General features: G+C 37.0%; 1 protein-coding gene across 1 annotated transcript; it reads left to right on the top strand.

The window, feature by feature from the left end:
• The first annotated feature begins 731 nt into the window (after window positions 1-731).
• LOC131077938 (uncharacterized) lies at window positions 732-2,031 on the top strand. The gene has a single exon (XM_058015533.2). The coding sequence runs from the start codon at window positions 797-799 to the stop codon at window positions 1,769-1,771; it is 975 nt and encodes a 324-aa protein (XP_057871516.2). The 5' UTR covers window positions 732-796; the 3' UTR covers window positions 1,772-2,031.
• Window positions 2,032-14,039: the final 12,008 nt, after the last annotated feature.

Below are 14,039 nucleotides of genomic sequence, written 5' to 3'. Positions count from 1 at the left end.
CCGCTTTAAGTCTCAATTAAAAGTATAATCAAACAGCACATTTTATTTGTGTAACTTGGAAAAAGAAATAAAACACACCATGCGGGCCACGAACATACTCTTCCGTCTCAAACATCAATTCTAACAATCCGCTCTTAGCAAGAATATTTCATTTCTCTAATTAAACAATGCCTTATAATATTTTTGATTAGACAATGCCTTATAATATTTTTGATGTTGATATCTTTTCAACGGAAAAATTAAATATTCAAACAAATGTTTAAAATTTTTACAAGATACTCGAAAATTAAATAAACAAAATTTAGAAAAAAATAAACAAATAAATAACAAATATTAACATCTTTAGATCATTATAGGATACCCTTAAATCACAAAAAGTCATTTTCCTACACCAATCATATTTTAATAACATAATTAAAAAAACCTATTATCTGCACCAATTATCTTTGGGCTATTTATTTATTGTGACGTGTCAAACATCATTGCGCCTTCTTCGAATTAGCTTTCTCAATTGGCACAATTAAAAAACACGCCTAATTTCAATTGGTAATTGGAAACTCCATTTATATCGGTCCACCATAGAATTAAGCATTTGGTTGGCGGTTTCTCTAGAAGAGAAGAATCCAGAAACATTTGAGAGCAATAGTTGACTAAAACTCCCATGGACATTATTTTCCAACGGAAACAATTGGCATTCCCATTACCACTCACCTATTTAAATGTCACTCCCAAATCCGCCTTATTACCCGTTTTTCATTTTTGATCGCCTTGTTAAAATTTGTGAGTTCTGATTGAAATGGGTACCTTTGTAGGCCATGTTTTACCAGGCTTAGGGTTTATGCTAATTGGCCTCTGGCATCTCTTAAATACTGTAAGAAATTATGCCCAATCTCCATGGGAATTTCAAACCAGGCCCTGGTTTCCCGCTAAATTTAGAGGCAGAGTAGTAAAGCATATAGAGCTGCTTGCTATTTTAGTTGGATCATGCCTTTCAATTTCTGCAGAGCTTTTTATCGGCCCAGAGAGACACCAGCCTCTGGCAGATGACTGGACTATTCCTCCCGAGCACCTCAACAATTTCGAGCACTCTTCTATTTCACTGTTTTTCCTCATCTATGCAGCCGTGGCAATCTACGTGGACAGGCATGAGATCCACGTGCCACACGGGATGCTCCACGTGGTTGCCGCGCTGGCGTTCAGCCAGGAGTTATTGCTGTTCCATCTGCACTCCGCTGATCACATGGGGGCTGAGGGACAATACCATTGGCTGCTACAGCTTATAGTTCTCGTTAGCCTGGCCTCCACTATTTTAGAGGTACCTTTTCCCAAGAGCTTTTTAGTGGCCACGGTGAGGTCGATGTCTATATTATTTCAGGGAATATGGTTTGTACACATGGGATTCATGCTGTGGATTCCTATGTTTGTTCCGAAAGGGTGTAAAATGAACGCAGAGCACGGTCATATGGTGGTGAGGTGCGCTGAGCAGGGGGCTAACTCAAGGGCCAAGGCTCTGGCCAATCTGCAGTTCAATTGGTACTTGGCCTCTCTCCTGATCTTTACCGTAATCCTGTATGTTAAAATTATGCAGTATTATGGCCCGGAAAAATCAGTTTCTTATATTCCAGTAGAAGTTAAGGGGGATGAAAAAGACGTAGAGATTGGGAACGCCGCCAAATTTAGCAGGCCTGGACACAGGCGGTCACCTGACGGGTCACAGAGCGACATGGATGTGGAGATGGAGAGTATGCAGCCCCTAAATCTAGAAAGATAAAAATAAAACACAAATCTTATACTTTTTACTCTTTTTATATATATTATTTTTAAAAAAATTAGTGCGTCTGTAACTATAGAGTCATAACATGGTCTTTACGGTGTGAATAACCGCCCTGGATGACTTGTGCTCAAGATAGGGGCCAGTTAATGTAAATACTTCTCTTTGTCTCTGAAAAATTTGTAGTTGCGCCTTCAAATTTGATGGGTGGAACATTTGGATGACATATAAATTGTATTGTTTTTAAGGCGGTGAAACAATGTCAACTGGATTATGTAAAACTTGTCAATTTTACTGTCCTTGTAATTTTTCAAGCCTTTTTATCTGTCTGCAATCAGAAATTTTGTTTGCATATTTTTAAGTCAAGAAGTTAAACAGTTATCAATTGAGGGGAGACCTTTGTAAAAATATACCTGAAAATCAATATTGCAAAATATTCTGTATGAATGAAATGAGAGGGAGGAATCGAATTGGGGATAGCTGACAAGGAGGGTGGACGTCAAAATTAATGCCGTCGTCAAGGCAAACAGAAAATGGACAAGTTTGTGACAAGATAGTACAAGTAGGTAATGGATAAAAGTTGGAGATTAGATAAAGTTTGTTAAAGGGAGATTAGATAAGAGTTGGAGATTAGCTAAGTAGTTGGCAAGATAGGGTATAACGGTCCATTTTAACGGAAGTTTACAGAAGCATGTGCACAGTTTGTCAAAACGTTTCTCTGTTGCAAAACACGTGGGAAACATTAAGCACGTCCAAGTGTTAGAAGAATATAAAGTTCAGGTCATTCTAGTGATTTTGTGGTGTGTATATATATAAAAGATATAAATAGGAATATGCAGTCTAGGACTGCAAGAAGATACAGAACATAAAGAAAACAAAAATCAGGCTTAACAATAATAAAAAAAGGAATCAAGAAGCAATTGTTAGTTTGAAAAAAAATTCTTTAAAATCTAAGCTATACAAACTCTTTTATTACTTAATAATTGATTCATTTGTAATTTGATTTGTTGATTTGTAGTATCTTCATTTTATCTTTAGTTAAAAAAATTGATCATGTCACAATTAATGTTTGGAATTAATGATCTTTTCTCAAATGTCTTCAAGTATCAACAATAAAAATCTTCCTTAACGTGATGCCACATAACCTACTAGAATTCCTTAGAAAGCTCATCGCTACCCGTACTTTTGTTAGGGGCCATGGAGAAAAGAGCATTTTTCAACTCTTCCAAGGAAAGGGTTCAAAATCTATTATGTGAGGAATATTTACATTGACAATATCTTGAAAGGGCTTGTTGAAAGGACATCCACAAAATCGCTTAAATAAATTACATATTTCAGATGGGTTACAATAAAGAACATCAAATTCATCCTTTATAGCACCAATTATCTCTTTTTTTATATATTTGAAATTAAGATAATTTAAAAAATATTAAGTGCCCTTGTTTCTTTCTTTTATTTAATGTAGCCTAGATCTAACTTTAGCCCCCTCATCCTCTATAATTATCAATTTTGTGCAATTGAGCTATTGTAGTAGCAATAGAAGTTTGAAGTCTAATACTAATAGCATTAGCATCAAGAAGTTTTTTGGCATGAACAAGTTTCCCTTGGAGGGATTTTTCATTATGTTACATTGTCAAGCCATTTGTTTGCCTAATGGGCAAAGCAAATTAGTTCATTAAGTAATCTGGAGGTGAGCATAGGCTGGTATTCTCCAACTCATGTTGGATTGGTACGTGCGACTATTTAGCCATAGAAGTTGTAGACATCTAAAATTAATTAAATTATTATTTAGTTAATTTATTCCTTTCACATAATTAATCATATTTATTATGTTAGTCCTCATTCCTGTGAAAATTAAATAAAAATTATTTTAATTAATTTTGTCTCTATAGCCATATAATTAATTTATCCAATTCTTCTAAACTTAATTCAATTCTCAACCTTAGCCAATATTACCTTCTAATCCCGATCAACAAATTAATCCCAATTAATTAAGTAATATTTTGATTCCTCGTAATCTCCATCACTTAACCTATTAATCAAAGCCTAATCGTCATCATCTTTTCTTCCAATTTTAAATTCACCCACTCATTCTCTCTCCTCATGTCCCATCCTCCTAGTCACCTATTTTCTCTCTTAATCCTCCATTATCCCACCTAATCTCCTCTCGTTAATCATTTGCACACTCCTAATCACCATGATTAGGAGATGGTCAACTTCTTGCCATAAGTGGCTTTCCCTTCTCACCTCCCAACCTTAAATGTCACCCACTTTTGTCTATCCAAGGAATTTTGAATTCCTTGAGTCTCCACATACCCTCTCTTCCAAAGGAATTTTTAATTGCTTTTATCCTTTATTCTTCCAATGCCCCCTCTTTTCTAGGAATTTTTAATTCCCTTTGTCCTTCCCAAGAAATGTTTAATTCCTTTCTCCTCTTCTCAATGTACTTAGGGATCTCTTCCCCATATACTTGAGAAGTTTGGAGACAAGAAATGCCTTTATGGAAAGATCTATTGGATCTCCCACTTGTCCTCTCCAATCCATCTCACCTTCTTTCAATCCTAGCCTTCCATCTTCCTTCAATCTCGACCATGCATTCTGGACCCCTCAAATCAATAAATTAGAGTGTCCTCCCTTCACAAATCATCCATCTTATGCACATTGTTATGCTATCAACTTGACCCCAAGAAATTATCCATCACACACCCTTGGGTAAGTGCACAAAGATGGTGGTCAAAAAGGGGGGGTATAAGTGGACACTTTTTTTTTTTCTGAAATCAGGTGAACCTGAACTTAGAGGCAAAATTTGAAAGTCATCCACTCAAGATATGAAGATAATCAAAGAACAAATATTGTAGTACTCTGAATCTAGTTTCCAAACTACTAAACTTTTTCAAAATTGGATAAGATTAAGGGGGTCAAATCCTTCGCGCACGAAAAACTGACCCTGTTTTTTTTTTCTGAAAAACATAACATAGTGTCTGACGTGCGCATCAAAAAAGTCATAGTTAGATTTAGTATTTTGACAAATCCTTTGGCAGAAAGATAGCTAAGAGTGAGCACTAGAAGATGTGTATTTTTTTACAATTTTTTGTTGAGTATTTATTTTTTTATGATTTTTCCAATCGAGCACATCCTGAAAATTCGGGTACCTGTTCGTAGGGCGCGAAGCATAAGTTGCACTAAACAAATAAAAAATACAATTTTATTTTTTTTAAATTGTAAAGAATCAAGTGCACTACAATAATATATAGATTTTTTTAAATTTGGATACGTATATCAAAAGTTATTCAAAAAATGGTGCACCTATGTTTGTGAGAACTATGGAGACACTAGTAAAAGAAATTCAATAATAATATGTTATTGTTGTTCAAATTGAAAAAAAAAAAATATGGTTAGAAAGCTTAGAAGATGGGTGAAAATATGGTGGCAATTTTAGAAATACCCCACTTTATGAAGTGTAAACCTGATGATGACAAAGTCGATAAACCAAGTTGATAAAATAAAAACACGTCAAAAATGAGAGAAATGGAGGGAAATCAAACTTCCAATCCATAGCTTTGTCATCCAGGCCTATTTCCAAGACTAAAAAGTCAAAAGCACGTACGGGGTACTTATGGTTTGAAACAACGCGTATAGGGTATTTATAGTGTAAGAAGCGCGGTATGCGCTTTGTTTCCCTTTAAAACAACGCGTACACGCTATTGTATAATATGATTTTCTATGTATAATATGTGTATATTCATATAATATATGTAATATATAATATGTGTATAATATGACATTGTATATATAATATGTTTATATACATTAATATAGTAAACATATATATACACATGCAAGTGTATCGTCTCTCCCTCTCAAATGCATACAAGCTCTCTCTCTCTCTCTCTCTCTCTCTCTCTCTCTCTCTCTCCTCTCTCTCTCTTCTCTCTCTCTTCTCTCTCTCTCTCTCTCTCTTCCTCCATAACCCCATCCCTCTTTCTCTTCTTCTCTCCTTCCATACCCCATTGCAGACTGTGTCTGCACTTCTATAGAAGTAAGTGAATTTATTTCTTATCTGCAACTTCCTCTTTGATTTTTATCATGTATTCTCTCCATCCCTCTACCTCTCCCTTCCCCCATGTCTCCCATGCTCTCCTCTCTCTCCTTCTCTCCCCTCTCTCCTCTCTCTCTCTCTCTCTCTCTCTCTCTCTCTCTCTCTCTCTCTCTCTCTCTCTAACCTTCCCTCCCCCCTCTTCTCTCCCTCTCTCCCTCCCTCTACCTCTCCCTTCCTCTCTCTCCTCCCTCTCTCTACCTTCCCTCCCCCCATGCTCTCTCTCTCTCTCTCTCTCTCTCTCTCATCTCTCGTCTCTCTCTCTCGATCTCTCTCTCTCTCTCTACCTTCCCTCCCCACTCTTCTCTCCCTCTCTCCCTCCCTCTACTTCTCCCTTCCCCCCATGTTCTCTCCCCTCTCCTCTCCCTCTCTCTCCCTCTCCCCTCTCCTCCCCCCCTCTCTCCTCCTCTCTCTCTCTCTCTCTCTCTCTCTCTCTCTCTCTTCTCTCTCTCTCTCTCTCTCTCTCTCTCTCTCTCTACCTTCCCTTCCCCCTCTCTCCTTCTCCCCTCTCCTCTCCCTCTCTCCCTCTCTCTCTCTCCCCTCTCTCTCTCTCTCTCTCTCTCTCTCTCTCTCTCTCTCTCTCTCTCTCTCTCTCTCTCTCTCTCCTTCCCTCCCCTCTCTTCTCTCCCTCTCTCCCTCCCTCTACCTCTCCCTCTCTCCCTCCCTCTACCTCTCCCTTCCCCCCATGTTATCTCCCTCTCTCCCTCTCTCCCTCTCTCCCTTCCTCTCCCTCTCTCCCTCTCTCCCTTCCTCTCCCTCTCTCCCTTCCTCTCCCCTCTCCTCTCCCTCTCTCCCTCTCTCTCCCTCGCCCCTCTCCTCTCCCCTCTCTCTCCTCTCTCCCACCCCCCCTCTCTCTCTCTCCCTCCTTCCTCTCCTTCTCTCTCCTTCTCCCCCTCTCCTATCCCTCTCTCCCTCTCCTTCCCTCTCCTCTCCCTCTCTCTCCCTCTCCCACCCCCCTCTTCTCTCCCTCTTCTCTCTCTCTCTCTCTCTCTCTCTCTCTCTCTCTCTCTCTCTCTCTCTCTCTCTCCCTCCCTCCCTCTTCTCTCCCTCTCTCCCTCCCTCTACCTCTCCCTTCCCCCCATGTTCTCTCCCTCTCTCCCTCTCTCTCCCTCTCCCCTCTCCTCTCCCTCTCTCCCTCTCTCCCTCTCTCTCCCTCTCCCCTCTCCTCTCCTCTCCCTCTCTCTCCCTCTCCCCTCTCCTCTCCCTCTCTCTCCCTTCCCCCCCTCTTCTCTCCCTCTCTCCCTCTCCCTTCCTCCATACCCCTTCCATAACTTTTTTAAGGCTTAGTAGTGTGTACACGGTACTTATTACTCATAAGTGCGTACGGGGTACTATTCCCATTATTCGATACCCTAGGATAACATTTTAGGCTTAGTAGCGCGTACGCGCTACTTATCAGCTGAGAATACCGTTGGGCTTGCCAACATTTTATGGCCTAGCAGCACGTATGCGGTTATCAATGTAGCGCATACACGGTTTATAGACATAGTTTTAGTTGCCCAAGAGCCTCAACAACCTCAAAAGAAGTTTTTGAGGTCGTTGAAGGCCCCACTAGAACTGTGTCTGCACTTCTATCACTATTGTATACATAAAAGTAAGTGAATTTTTTGTTTTTTGCATGATTTCAAATGATTGAATTGTTGTTTTTATTAGTTTTTTGTTTTTGCAAGGTTTCAAATGATTAAATTGTGATTGTTTAATAGTTTGATTCCAAAAAATAGTGATAAGATGCATACTTATGGTTATTTATTTATTTTTGAACTTTTCTTTACATATATATGTAATATGATTCTATTTAGGTCAACCGATCTCAACCATGGGAAAGAACAAGCGAGGAACGATGGAACAACGAGAGGCTCAAAAGGAAAGACAAAGGCAGCATATGAAGAAATTGCGTGACATAAGAACAATGGGAGAAGAAGGTATGTCAACCTCAACATCTCAATTTGATTTACCAAACGAATATAATGCACCTAATGCAATTGAAGAAGAAACATTTGATAATTTACCATTTGAACCTAATGCAATTGAAGAAGAAACATTTGATAATTTACCGTTTGAACCTAATGCAATTGAAGAAGATACCGCATTGAATAATCAATTAAATGATGAACACATTACACCTTCTCTACTTGATAAATTGAATGTACATAGTGCACCGATGTTAACACCTCCTAGAATCATTCGTAGGAAACCAAAGTATCTAATTGACATTGATGAGAATATATTGAAGTCAATGCCCAATAAAATGAATGAACGAACTTGTAGGAGAATGGTTAAAAGAATATGGCAAAACTATTTTAAAAACTTAAATCAAACCGCAAGATGTCAATTAATTGTTCAAATGATTAAAAATTTGAATTTTAGAGAGACAATGAAACTTCTAGGCCTAAGATCTGTAGACACCTAAAAATGTCTCATTGATCATGTACTAATTATTCATCTAATTAGTTAAATAATTCTTTAATTCTTTAATTAAGTTAATTAATCTATTTCTTCTAATTTCATATTTCCTCATAATCTTTCTAATTATTCTATTTCTATTTCTATCATCATTTAATCATTTTCTAATATTAATTAAATATTTATTATTTAATTAATTATGGTTAATTCCCTAATTTAAATAATCTTTATTATTTAAATAAATTAATTCTCAATTTCTATTTCCTATTCTATCATCATTTAATCATTTTAATCATTTTCTAAATATTAATTAAATATTTATTATTTAATTAATTATGTTTAATTCCCCAATTTAAATAATTTTTATTATTTAAATAAATTAATTCTCAATTTCTATCTCTAATCATCTAATCATTAACTCTCTTCTAAATATTAATTAAATATTTATTATTTAATTAATTGTGATTTAATCCTTTAAATTAAATAATCTTTATTATTTAATTAAATTCCATTTCTAAATAATTAAATAGTTTCTTTAAATTATTTAATTAGCTAATTAATTCTTCCATTTCCAAATCCCCAAATTCTAATTTCATTTAATTTCATATTCTTCTAATTTCTTCCAAATTTAAATACATGTGCATGATTTCAAAAACCAAATTGAAAATCAAAGTCAAGTTCTGAATATATTCAAATGCTAAATTGAATTAAATAAATTCAATTATTTGAATTAAAATCTCATGCAAAGATTAAATTAATAATTTAAATCTAAATGCAAGCACATGCTAAATTAATTAATTAAATCATTTATCTCTCCAACTTCTATTTCCATCCTTTAGTTAGCTTTTTCTAAATTTAGCTCTCTGTGTCATCCTCTTTATTTCCTCCAATCATTCTTTTTCTTCCTTCAGTTAACTCTTTCATCAATCAGTTGACTCCTTTAATCTATTCAATCTATTGAGTTCCACTCCTACAATCAACAGTTCAACTATCAAATTGCATTTGAGCTCACCTGAGTTTACACCTCTTGATCATTTTGTTCCACCTTTCAATCAATCTTCTCCAATTTTCTATAAACTGAGCATCCAATCTCCATTTTCAATCCTCCTGAATCTTGGACAATTTCTCTGAATCACGAACTTCGAATCTTTGTGTCACTTGCAGGTTACCAATGCAATATCTGAGAGCCATCATACCACGAAGAGAAGAAGAGCAATGGAAGCAATATGCACATCTTGGAATAGGGAGTTTTATTTGAATTGATTTCATTCTTAATTCCTGTTTTGCTTGATGATTGCATTATTTCATTGTCTAGTTTGTTAGATTTGTTAATTAGACAAGGATTCGTGATTTCCTTGGTGTTTCTAATTGATAGCTTTGTTTATTTGAAGATGAATTCTAGCATGCGTTACATTTTGGTGAACCCGACGTGAACTAACAACAATTTAACCTTTTTTCTGTGTTTTGTGTGATTTTTGCAGATTGTGTGGAATTTTATTTTTTTTGGCAGGTTGCACGAATTTCAAGAAAAGATTTTTTGTCATGCAATCGAACTTACATCGTCATGCAATCACATAGACAGAATTACGCATTCGACCCTTCGGGGTCACGCATTCACTCAGACAGGGCCACACAATCGACCTGTCCAGATCACGCAATCAACCTTTCTGCGTTACACATTCGTCGGGTTAATTGTTGTTTTATTTATTTTTCTATCTGTTAGTGCTTCTGTATAATTTTGTCTTAAATTTGGGTAATCCGGAATCAAAATTTCTTTTTACTTTAGGATTTGATTAACAAATTTTATGGCAAGAAAAGTTCAATTCAAAATTTTAGGTGCGAGAAGGACGAAACAACAAAGGAGGGAAGCTAAACGCTATCAAAAATTTCTCCAAGCAGAAAAATTGATACAGGATTCAGAAGAACAACTGGCCTTAGATAGATATAATAGGCTAGTTCTTTCCTATACAGTTAAATATGATCTAATCAATATTGAGTGGATGATGCGAGATTTGGTTAGGGCTTCACAATTGATTGTGCAAATTCCTGATAGAGTTTAATTTTCTTTAGTGGTTAATTTATTTTATTTTTTTGTTGTCTGCATTCTGTCATGCAATCGAGCTATCATTGCTACGCAATCGCGTAGATATCGTCACGCATTCGGTGTCATGTTTACGCATTCGGTCTGTGAGGGTTACACATTCGATCAGTAAGTATTACGCATTCGCTCAGGTATTATCACGCAATCGCCTCTGTCAAGTTTTGGGTTTCTATTTTTTGATGGTTTAATTTTACTACTAATCTTCTGTTTATAGCCTATGGCGGATTTTCAGAGAGGATTAGATTAGTAATTTTGCATGCACACCTCACACTTCAATTTTTAGTGCTTAAAATCAACAATAGTTCAAAAGGGCATGCATGCACACCTCACACTTCAATTTTTAGTGCTTAAAATCAACAACAGTTCAAAAGGACATGCATGCACATCTCACACTTCAATTTTTAGTGCTTAAAATCAACAAAAGTTAAAATTGACATGCGTGTATCTCACACTTGGTTTTTGGTGCTTAAAAATCAACAAATGGTTAAAATTGACATGTATGCCTTCATTCTTGGATTTGGTGTTTAAAATTGACATGCACATGCGTATCTAACACCTAAATTTGGGTTATAAAAAGAACGTGAATCAGGCTGCATTAGATTAAATCATTTTTCATTTTCTTAAGGGAAAAGAACTTTTTATTGTGTCTGGGGTGGACCTATTGTTGCACTAACTACCTTTCTACCCGCCATCGGGCCTATGGGAGAAAGAAGGAAGGTGACAACGACATCCAAATTTTCTTTTTTTTCTACGTAGTGAGGGGTATCTTTGACTGGGGATTTCATCACCCCACAGAGGTACTTCAAATTGGGATGCGTTGGGGATATCATCTCTCCCAGCGTACTCTCGAGCGGGTTTTTCGAGCCGCTATATAAATATACTGGTTAGGCGGCTAGAGTGTTGAGTGAATTCGATGTATGTGGGGGCCTTCCCTGCACCGATAAGTTCAACTAAAGCCTTAAGTGGCTTGCTCTGAGAACCAATCGTTGGATTGGGACCCCTCGAAACCTAATACTAAGAACCAAATGAGTTGCCAAAAATCCTACATTCAGTGGTTTCGGGAGTGCAGATCGTACCCCATAGATACCCTTCATGTACCTTACACTATGATACAGGAATCCCTCGGCTAAAAGATCTTCGGATCTTCAAGGTAAGAGAGACTGGCATGCCCGAGAAATGTGTGCTGTGGAGTGGAGCCAATGCTGCCAGACTCTCTATCTGTTCATTTTGTTTTGGTATTTTATTGTAAGGGCCTCACTGAATGGTGTCCACTATCCAGCCTAAGATTGTATTCCGTGCTTTTTTATGTATCGTTGTACTAGACCAATATTGAGTCAGTCCCTTGGGCTATTTCAGGCCCTATCCCACGTATCTCTGAATTTTCTGAGATTGTATGAAATTTGAGTCAGTCAGCTATACATACCTACCATTGTTCTCAGATTTGGAAAACTGCAAAACATTGTCCTACACACGAGGTTACCAAAAACAAAGTCCATTTTGAAACCAATTCTCAAAAGTCCTTACATACTTGTGACCACAGGCAGTCCCTTACATCATCTTTTGCATAGTCCCCACTTATGTCCTCATTATCATCCTAAGTCCTTGCAGAGTCCTCATTTACGTCCTCATTATCATCTTAAAGTCCTTGCATAGTTCTCATTCACGTCTTCATTATCATCCATAGTCGTTGCATAGTCCCACTTACCTCCTTATTATCGTCCTACGTCTTTTACATAGTCCCACTTACGTCCTCATTATCGTCCTATGTCTTTTGCATAAGTACCACTTACGTCCTCATTATCGTCCTAAGTCTTTTGCATTATCATCCATATTAGTTACATAGTCCTAAATTATCATCTACGTCTTCATCTAGACCTCATATACGTCTATCTTAGTTCATCATCATTTGCACAATCATCCTATAAAATCATACCCCAAATGTCCAAAACACAATCAGAGGATCAATCAAACTCAACCTCAACTCAAACAAGTTGGTCAAGTTAAATCAAACATTATCGCATCCAAAGAAATGGAGAAAATATCTTACATGTTGTGATCCTAGGTCTAAACCAAACAAGCAAACATCATGGATTGGAATTATACATTTCATAGGGAAGGTGGAGGATTCATCCCTTCCATTTCTATTCCATCGCCATCCATAGAAATATTAGCTCAGCAAATCAAAACTTTGCAACAACAAGTGACAGACATGGCTAGTCCTGACAACCATAGGGGCTGGTTAGAAAACATGATGAGAGAAGCGATAGCCACAAGGGGATCAGTATCAGACCAACCTTCTAGTTCTTGTGAGACCATTCAAACATGCCAACCTTCATTCTTCAACAAAAGCATTCCTACCTCAGTTCAACCAACATTAGAGTCATGCAAAGCTTCTTTTTCTTTCAACCCACTACATCAATCATACCAATCACATCAACCCAACATTCAAACCTCATTCAACCAAAATCACACCCTTTTCAACCAAATTCCAAATCAAAATTCATATCAACCCAACATTCAAACCTCATTCAACCAAAATCACACCCTTTTCAACCAAATTCCAAATCAAAATTCATATCAACCCAGCATTCAAACCTCATTCAACCAAAATCAAACCCATTTCAACCAAAGTCCAAATCAAAATTCATATCAACCCAACATTCAAACCTCGTTCAACCAAAATAACACCCTTTTCAACCAATGTCCAAATTAAAATTCATTCAACCAAAATCACACCCTTTTCAACCAATGTCCAAATCAAAATTCATTCAACCAAAATCAAACCTCGTTCAACCAAAATCAAACCCCTTTCAACCAAAGTCCAAATCAAAATTCATTTAACCAAAATCAAACAACTTTCACCCAAAATCAAACATCTTTCACCCAAAATCAAATCCCTTTCAACCAAAGCCCAAATCAACCATATCTATCCACCATTTCATTATCCCCTGAAGTCACACAAAACCAATCCATGCCATCTCTATCTAATAACACAACCTCCCAAGGGCTATCCATCGTACAAAACCAATCTAATCCAAGTCATGATTTAGAGAGTCTCATTCAAAATCCTTTCTCATCAAATCAAAAGGTTGAAACATTCGAAGAATCTCCCATGAATATCCAAACTCCTTCCTCGTGTCAAGATGATGATCCAAAATCAGAAGAAATGGACCCTGAAACAAATCAAGATCAAGAACAACCACTTCCATCTAACCCAATTTTTGATCAAGATCCCACTGACCAAGAATCTTATGATGATCCCCTTGCTCTTTTCTATTCCATTCATAATGACACCCTTCCATCTCAAGAACAAAGTGTCCTTTCAAGTCCCATCCAACATCCACCTCCTAAACAAGATCGAGACATCTCTTCCATCCTCCCTAATAATCCCTTTACAAACCAAGATCAAATCACACCTTTACCTTCATGTCCTAAACACGATCCTATTATTTCTCCAAATCCTGATCAAGGTCCCTCCATCCCTTCATCTCCATGTCATAATCCTCCATGAACCTCACAAGATTCTCTCTCAAACGAACTTACCATTTCTCCTCGTGATCCCAATCCCTCTACAAAAGTTGTTCATGAACCCCTTATCAATGAAATCACCAATCCAAATCATACTACACAGAACAACTTGTCAACAATTGTTTCATCATCCTCTTCAA

Source organism: Cryptomeria japonica, chromosome 5 (genome assembly GCF_030272615.1).
Source record: "Cryptomeria japonica chromosome 5, Sugi_1.0, whole genome shotgun sequence".
NCBI classification, from domain to species: Eukaryota; Viridiplantae; Streptophyta; class Pinopsida; order Cupressales; family Cupressaceae; genus Cryptomeria; species Cryptomeria japonica.
This window is presented reverse-complemented; position numbering and strand designations above follow the sequence as displayed.

Excerpts from the sequence above, each read along its gene's own strand:
- LOC131077938 (XM_058015533.2), top strand. The coding sequence starts at position 797 with ATGGGTACCTTTGTAGGCCATGTTTTACCAGGCTTAGGGTTTATGCTA.